The 9,544-nt window shown below is 31.7% G+C and overlaps 1 protein-coding gene across 1 annotated transcript; it reads left to right on the top strand.

Moving 5' to 3' along the window:
- Positions 1-8,116: 8,116 nt before the first annotated feature.
- LOC123205862 (F-box protein At4g18380-like) lies at positions 8,117-9,148 on the top strand. The gene is made up of 2 exons (XM_044622908.1): positions 8,117-8,568; positions 8,674-9,148. The coding sequence occupies exons 1-2, from the start codon at positions 8,117-8,119 to the stop codon at positions 9,146-9,148; spliced, it is 927 nt and encodes a 308-aa protein (XP_044478843.1).
- Positions 9,149-9,544: the final 396 nt, after the last annotated feature.

Genomic DNA, 9,544 nt, shown 5'->3' with positions numbered 1-9,544 from the left:
CAGCCAATCCTTAAAATTTGGACCAATAAGCACATGCGAGTCCATCAATTTCAGGAGTATATTGTTTGCTGTTGACATTTTGAGATTCTAGATCACAAGAGAGAATGCTGCAAGAAATAACAAATTCATTAGAAATTACCAATAAACCTAATCTTATTAGCTCCCACTATTTTATTCAAATCTTATACTTCCCCGGTTGAAGATTCGGAAAGTTCATTGGATCACTTTCTAGTGGGGAATCAAATTCTTATCAAACTTGACAAACCGCACATAATAGATCTAAGTCCGTCAAGCTCAATAAGTAGGAAACGATTTCCTTTTACATTCTAAATGCAAGCTATGATTCATGTGAGCCTCTAGCTTTGAGCACCGCACATAATAGATCTAAGCACTCTAAACTAGTCAAATTCAACCCATCGTGCTTTCCAGATATAATACCCCATCACTCCCGCACATAATAGAATCTAGGGAATGACAGAAATAGTACTGTAGACACCAATCGACTAATTTTACGTCATATGACATAGTATCCGTCACATAATAGAAATTTAGGATGTCTAGCCTTATGACGTAACCCTAATCAACCCACAATGGAAGGCTCGAATTTGATATTGAAAATTTAGGGAAGATTTTATTATTATTAATAAGAGTCATTTTATATCTTGGGTAATCTAGTATATATCTTTGGATACGTATTTGTCACCCAAGACATATTACTAAATCATATTCTTACAATTTATGCCATTGAAAACTTTTCTAATATCCTAAATGGTATTGAAAGAATATTTCATGCCTAAAAGTTTTAGTTCTCTAAAACACAAAACTATGTGTTATATACCATAAACAAATTATATGATAACATAAAACATAAAACTTAGGCATGCTATTGAACACATATCAACTATATTATTCAATAAACAAAAGAAATCATATTTTCATACAACTTAGCATATCACATATCTAAAATGTACATTAGGTTGATCTTGCATATAAGACATCCAATATCTTATAATTTAATCCTAGATTAGCAAACTTGAGTTTTTATTTATGTATCTAAGACAACAAACACATCTAACATGTTAAGTTTATTTCAATCTAGCATACATAATATTAAGCATTTAAAAGCATGATGTTGACCATGTCACTATGTCTCAAATATATAGCATACACATGTCACACATTAATACTATCATAAATTCTTTTAATGACATGACATTTTGGGCATCCTAGTCAAACATTCATACATATAAATTAAATTTGTAATTTGGTAAACTTAACAAATAATTTACCATATTTCATGCTTTTCATTCAAGTTTGCTAAAATACAAACACATCCAATGTTTGGTGTCTACAAGATCAAACCATAACAAGTAAACAAAGTAATTTAAACCAAAATTCTATATTACATTTTTCTTGAAACCAACCATGAAACCCTAACTCTTGATGTTTCCAAAACATATACCAAGTTCACCAAAATCTCACTAACCATGTTTCAATTCATACTTAAACATGAAAATATTTTAGAATGACAAATTGTAATATAAATACATAACACATGCCAAATATGAGCCAAATTCACAAGTGTCATGCATTTCACCAAATCATGACATATATGAATCATTCATCACTCAAACATAATTCATCTCACCATATAATAATTATTCAAGCATGAATATGGTTACTCATAAAGTAATTTATCCAATCCAAGCTATTAAGAATTCAATTCTCAATCAAACCAAGTCAAGCACTAGTTTAAGGAATTAATAACAATTCAATCAACATTGAATGTTATTTCCATCAACCAAACACATGGAAATCATGTCAACTTGTTCATGCCCTTCACCAAGTCTCACAAACTAAGTTTCTTAAAAAACACATTCCCATGTAAAGTCAAGATTAAAATTCATGTGAATATCATGACAATCATGTATAAATCATGATTAAACCATTAATTTAAAAATCACCCAAATTTCTAAAATTAGGGTTTTTTTTTTTATTTTAATTATGTCAAAAGTTATCCAACACAATTTCAACAATTTAAAGCTTCTCCAATGCTATTAAGACATTCCTAATAACATATGTACACTTGGTTTGAACCAATCACACATAACAAAAATTATAGCTTAGGTTTTGATCACTAACACTTCCAAACACCTAAAATTATGGCATGTTCTTGTCATTCAAGGATCAAACTCTTGCTCTGATACCATTTGAAGGATTTTGGCAACAAAATTAAAATTTTTAATTTATGTTCACATCATATGTAACAATGGGATTGAAAAGTTTACATGATTTTTCAAGAAATAAAATATATAAACATGTAAACTACTTTGTACCTTGTAATTTGATTTGAAGTTTGGAAGCTTGAATCACTAAAATAAGTGATCTCTTGACTTACACCATGCAAGGAAGAAAAATGGAAGAAAGGAGAAACTTTTTCCCGGCCAAGAAGAAGAAGTAAAGAAAAATTGCATATTTTTCTGTTTTTTTTCTCTCAAATTTATGGCATTAAAACTTGATAATTATCAAGTTAAACATATGTTTAATTCTCATTGGTGGAAAAGTAAGAGAAAAGAGAATTTGACACATGTTAATTCATTTATGCCCAAAATTAATCATTTTAACTTTCTAAACAATTTGAAAGGTGTAAAATGACAATTTTACCCCTTTTCCGAATCTTATTCGAAAAGCACAATTTTTATCCTCGGAAAGTGCTAGCCTACTATGGATAAATATTTTCAGCTTCATAATACCATTTTCTTCCTTGAAATATAGGTGTGACCTTCAAGGTTCATAGTGACGTAGTCGTGGGCCCCATATCGGACGATACGTTTCATTATATCATTATATAACCTAAAACTGTCGTTAACTGATATACTTCATTTTTCGCTACAAAATGAAGCTCCCACTGATCATGTGGTATCATCTAGCAATGTCCCATGACCCCTACATCACAATGAAATACAAGCTTCACATAATATCAAATGAACATTTCTTACTCACACTTACCATGTAGTCCAATCCCTCCATCATTACATCCCGATTAAGCTTGGATTCATGGAATGTCAAAATCCAATATTTAATCTTTTCGAATATCAGGTAATACATCATAACGTGCCACATCGAAACTCTTTTCTTGTGGTCTTTTATCTACACTGGCCAGTGTTTTAGATTTTCATGTTTCTCGATATTCGTATGGGAACTCGGGAGCAGTCGAGCTGACGGATCCTTGTATGATCATCACTTGTCCTCTCGCTCAAGCAACATATGATCAAAACGGCTTCTGAACGAGACATGATTAGCTTCGTGGTATACACCGTATGAACCATATGTTCCGGAACGAAGCACAACTATGATATCTCAAGTCAAAGGATCTATACACTAGTATGATTCACGATGTATCATTGACTACATATTAATGCCCATGTGATCATCGTTCAGCGGTCACGTTCGATAAACAATATAATAAAATAACCTTTGATCAGTTCTCTAACCATCAAATGGTTCCATTATTTACCCATGTGTATATCCACCATATCTAATATCATTCATTGATATACTGTGGTGATATAGCACACACCCACTATGCAATACTATTGCCCAAACAGATTGCCTATGTAGGGAACGATTTGATGACGTTTATTAAAATTCATCGGGACCTTTCACATGTCGTATGCATGTAGTTAATATGGATGTAATATACAACTACAACATATATATATATATAAGTGACGTTGAAAACATGTGAAGTATAACAAAACTTTTCTTTTATTAATAATGTATATGCAAAATATACAACCCTTAAAACCAATTAAAGCGATTGGTTTTTAGGGCATATTCTAACACACATATATATCTTTTCCCCTTTTTTTAGAGTTGAATCATTTATATTTTGAATTTGACTGCTTCAATTTAATAATCAATCTTATAATCACTGAATTAAATAAAATAAAAGTTTAATCTTGATATATTATTAGAGAATACTTGAACTTATACTATTTTTTACATAAAACCTTTTATGTTAACTCTTAAAGATTATAAGGATGGTTAAAATTATCATTACGAAACAGAGTATTTTATGAGTCATGTATGAACATATACATTGTATTAACTACAATATATTATTAATTATCACAACACAACTTAGCCCACCACAATATGGTATGATTTTTTCAAGGGTTTTTGGAGTTTCGAAAAAAATTTGAGTGTATTTTATAATTTTAATATACTTTTTAATAGTTTGAAAAATGATAATTTCACCCAAAAAAAACTAAACTTAATGCAATAAATTAGGGGTTTATACCACTTGTATTTTTATATTTATCTTGTTTTTTTTTTAACATGTTTATTGTATATGTAATTGATGTTTATTTATATATTATTTGATATTCTAAAGGACTATAATTCAATTCTTATTTATTAAAAAAAATATTTGGAAGTGAATAATTTTTAATAGGTTCAAACCATAATTCAAATCAGACTAAATTGTGTTTGTTTAGTTTATATTGGTGTAGTTTGAAACCTAAAACAATTTGGTTTAAAATTTGTTCAAACTATTTTTTTTTCATTTTAATTTGAAAAAGTTTTTAACAATATCAAATCAGACCATATACACCTCTATGTCTTACTCATTAATGACCCCAACATAGGTCATGTACAGTCAAGTGTTTAAGGTGCACGATCGTTCATCATAGGCTTGAAAATTTTCAAAAATTCTAGAACAAATAATAATCGAGTGTTACAAGTTGTACTTTCTCATGAACAAGATATAATATAACTATGCACAATTGTTCATCAAATGTTAATGATCATACGTTTGTTGGAAGCCTGTATTCTTTGACTTTGGTTTGAATTGGTTGTGATCTAAGTCATGCCTTGAATAAATTAGTACATTTTAACTTGCTTTTGGCAATAATCAAAACACTTTGGTGGTTTATCAATGTTGATTTTTCTTTTTACAATTCATAACAATGATTGAATCTGAGATGAACCGAGTTTGAGATCAACTAGACTTGAGTTGATTCAAACTCAAGCTCGAACTTGTTTTAAAGAGGTATTCGATTTTGACTCGTTTAAAAGGAGTCAAGCTCTAGTTCAGCTCAAGTTTGAGCTTGAACCAAACTTTGAGCTTAGTTTGAAAATCAAACGACATCGTTTTAGTTTATTTGTATTAAATTTTTTAAGTTTACAAGTTTAATGAACCAAACACCCTTAAAATTCAAGTTCAAGCTCAAGTTCGAAAATATTAAATTTTCAAGCTCAAACTCATATAAATTGAGCTAGTTTCGAACTCATTCAAACTGAATTTGAGTTTTAGCTTGAATTAACTCAATTCGAATATAATGCTATCTATTACATGTCTTAACATGTTTATGTAAATCTTGAACATGTTTGAAGTATATCTTAAACATGTCAATGTCTTTATATCTCTTACATGAACTTCTTTAAGTGTGCATCCATATCTCATGTAGGGCTCTTACATTGTCCAGGATCACTTTCTAATAAAAGAGGGTTATGTCACAATGCAACTTTTCTTCTGCCATGACACTAACCTTTTGCCCAACTTTTACCGTCATCTCCTCTGGTCATGTTATGACATAGAATGTCTTGTGTCATGCTATGGCAATCTATCTCAATGCACTAGATTTCCTTGCAAACCTTCCACTTACCTTATTGGGAAATCAACCACCAACGGCTTAAAATCTCTTTAATTGGTCAAAACTTGCAACTCTATTACACAAGATTTAGGGTTCCTTCAATTTATTTGTAATTACTCAAAATTGAAACACAAAAAAAAAAAAAAAAAGGGCTAGGAGATCTTACTTCAGTCTCAATTTCACACCTTTAGCCTCGATTTCAAAATTCCCCTTTCAATTGATCAAGATCCCTAAATCAACAAATTAGGGTTTTACAAAATTGGCCTTAATTTAAATCTAACATGAAATAGATGTGAGGTTAGCTTACCTTGGATTCTTAATTGCTGGAGCCACTCTAAATTTCCATTGTTTCAACAAACACTGAAATTCCTTTAGGAGAGATGGCCTTTTGCATGAGTCCAAATTTTGGGACTATTAAATAACTATACTTTTATATACTAATATGGAATTTAACTCTTACCCTTCTTCAACCTAATCCTCTAAATTAACCAAATGGCTAACTTCTCCCCAAATTTATCATACTAATTCTCACCCTTAATCTTACATAAATTTCTTTTAAACCCCCTCCCCAACCCAAGGGTCTTAATTCAAAAATTAATCAAAAGGGAAAAGACTGTAATATCCTTTATACATGCCTGCGTGGGTTATATAAATACATTTTTGAATTTAACAAAATACACTACATATCATGTCAATAATTAAGATATATGCGTGTGTAAATAAATAAATAAATAAATAAATAAATACATATTAGAGTATACCCCAAATTATGCAATATTAATTTATAATTGTTACGTGGATGACATGACCATGTGTTAATAAATTGGATGTAAAAATTGTTACACATATCTGCTTTCTCAAATTAATATTCATTAAGTATTGAAAACTTAAAGATCTATTCGTGAATTATTAAAATTAACAGAATCAATTAAGTTTTAAAGGTGAAATCTTCATTTAATCATTAATATATTAAAAATAATAAAACATTATCTATTTCTCTCATAGATTTAAAAAATTAATAATTTTTTCTAAAATTAAATTTTGAAATCTTACATTTTCCTTTCCAGGGTTTATTTCTCTTCTCCCTCCCTTTTCCAGTATCGTTTTCGACTGACTTCTCTCTCCCTCCCATTTTCTAGCACCATCTTTGGACAAAAATGAGTGTCTTCATCTTTGTCCACTGCCAAAGACTTTGTCTTTGTCCGAAGACAGTGCAAGAAAAAGGAGAGAAAAAAAAAGAAAAAAAAATGTTACATTTCAAAGTTTAATCCTAGGAAAAATTATTAATTTTATAAATCTAATAGAAAATAGATAATATTAACTAGTTTTGTTAATTTTAACAGCCCACACGTGGGTGTTTGAGTTTTCAATACTTACCGGATATTAAATTGAGAGTGCAACAAACCTTGGGTTGTAATAAGTAGGGATGGCAACGGGGAGGGGCGGGGAGGGGATCTCAATCCCCGTCCCCGTAGGGGATATCAATCTTTATCTCCGACCCGTCCCCACTACGGGAATAAAAATGATTCCCTGTCCCCTCCCCGCAAAGAAAAATTTCCTCCCCATCCTCTCTCCATCCCCACGGGGAAAAATCTCCTCCCCGTACCCACAAAAAAAATTTCTTTTTTTTACCTTCTAAACATAATATAAATATATTAAATAATATAATTAAATAAAATTAAAATTAACCCTCTATTTCAAAATATCACAAATATAATATATTAACTATTTTAATATATACAACAAAAACCTAAATAAATTTGAAAAATATAAATAATTTAAAACTATAAAAAAATATATTAGTATTTTAAATAAATATATTAATATAAAGAGATGGAAATGGGGATGGGGGCGGGGGTGGGAAGGGGATACATGTATCCCCATCCCCGGCCTGTCTCCGATTGCGGGGATTTTTTTCATCCTCATCCTCGTCCCCTTTTCCATTTTTATCGGGGAATCCCCTCTACATTAGAGTCGGAGAGGGTTGGGGCCCCTAAAATTGGGCTCAAATTACCATCCATAATAATAAGTGCATAATAATGACATGTAATATACAGTAGAGTCCAGTATGTTATAGTAAAAATGGGGAGTTTTTCCTCCTCCATCTCCACTCTTATTAATCTTAAGAATTAATGCTGGCTTTAATGAGTAACCATCTTCTAATGATATTATTAGCTGTCCATTCTGAAAGTAATCATTTAATAGTGATTAGTTAACTTTGTTGGCAACCAAATCAGTTAATATGAATAAGAGCAATCTGTTAACATAAGAGAATAACCAGTTAATGATATGCTGTTCTTACAAGAATAATCAGTTAAAAGTGTTGCCAAACTTGGCAGTAATCAGTTAATATATTTTGTTTCTGTTGTCTAAATTGTCTCTTATAAGTCATCTTCTTGAAAAGCCAAAACAATTTTCCTTTCACCCTTTTTTCTCCATGAAAATTTATCACAACTTTCATGGAACTTGCTCAACAAGACCACTTTGATCGTCTTCCTGACGCTCTTCTCCTCCTCATCTTCAACAAAGTGCTTGACATCAAAGCACTTTCTCGCTGCCTTTCTGTCTGCAAGCGCTTCTCTTCTCTGATTCCTCAAACCAACACTCTCTTTGTCGCCATTCCGCCTTGCATTCCCACCTCAAAACCCGCCAGTGGCTTGTGTTTAGCCTCCCTGAGAATCTTCTTAAAGGGGGTCTTCACGAAGCCGCTCAAACACTTTCGTCGAATCGTCACATTGGAGTCTCCTTCAGGCAAAAGCTCAAACTTCCAGCATTCTTTCAATAATGCGTTAAAGAAGTTTGAAGATGTCAAATTTATTCACATTCAGTTTCCCTTTTATGGTAGCGGAATTGACTTGGTGGGTGGCGATTGCTTGGTGAAATGGAAGGCGGAGTTCGGTGGACAACTCAAGTCTTGCATTATTCTTGGAGCCACTTCAAAATTTCTTCAAGAAGAAAAAGAATCACATCAACAAGAACAAGAAGAAGAGCGATTTATAACTGATGATGAGCTCAGAGTTCGAATAATATGGACGATTTCTTGCTTGATAGCAGCTTCAGCGCGGCATCATTTCTTGAAGAAGATTTTGTTGGACCATCCGAGTCTTGAGAGTGTGGTGATAAGTGATGAGAAGAAGCAAGGTAAGCTGTGCATGGGGCCCAAAGAGCTGGCTGAGATAAGGGGTTGTATGGAGTCTTCTACGCCGTCGAAACCATCGTTGATTGGGAGGACTCGAGTGCCCGACTTGAGTGTCAAGTTATCGTATGCAACGGAGTTGGTGTTACCGGCGTCAGGATACAGGATGAGAGGAGCTACATTAATGGTGATTAGGCCTGTTGATGGTGAGTTCACAAGGAAGGAGATAAGTGATGTAGAATTTTTGGAAAGTGGGTTCGATGGAGAACATGGAGAAGACAAGGTTTTCGCAGAAGCTGTGAGGGAAATGACCAAGATGAAGAAGAGTTATGTGATGACAATGAATTCATTTTGAGCTAGTTATTGTATCATGTTTTTAAATTTATTTTTACTTGTTCCATTTAGTTTCTTTGTAATTTGCCAGTAAAATCTTGAAAAATATTTAGGGTTTATGTTCATGCAATTATGGTTAATTGATAGATCAATATATTTAAAACTGTTTTTACATGCGTCCAATCTTACATGTAGTTGAAAACCCTAATGATTTTAAAAAAAGGGAAGAAGAGTGTCAATTTTAATATCTTTGTTGGAACTATCTTTTTGGTCATGAAAATCTAAATTGGGCAAACAATTTTATAGATATCTTATTTTTAGAATAAACGAATTTGAATTATGCTCAATCAATTAGAATGTATATTGTACATACAATAAAAGAGTATATTTATTTTATTTAGTTATTCAGTTAAGCTAG

This window comes from Mangifera indica, unplaced genomic scaffold, assembly GCF_011075055.1.
Source record: "Mangifera indica cultivar Alphonso unplaced genomic scaffold, CATAS_Mindica_2.1 Un_0018, whole genome shotgun sequence".
Classification (NCBI taxonomy): Eukaryota; Viridiplantae; Streptophyta; class Magnoliopsida; order Sapindales; family Anacardiaceae; genus Mangifera; species Mangifera indica.
Note: the sequence above shows the minus strand (reverse complement) of the source record. Positions and strands in the feature narration are given on the sequence as shown.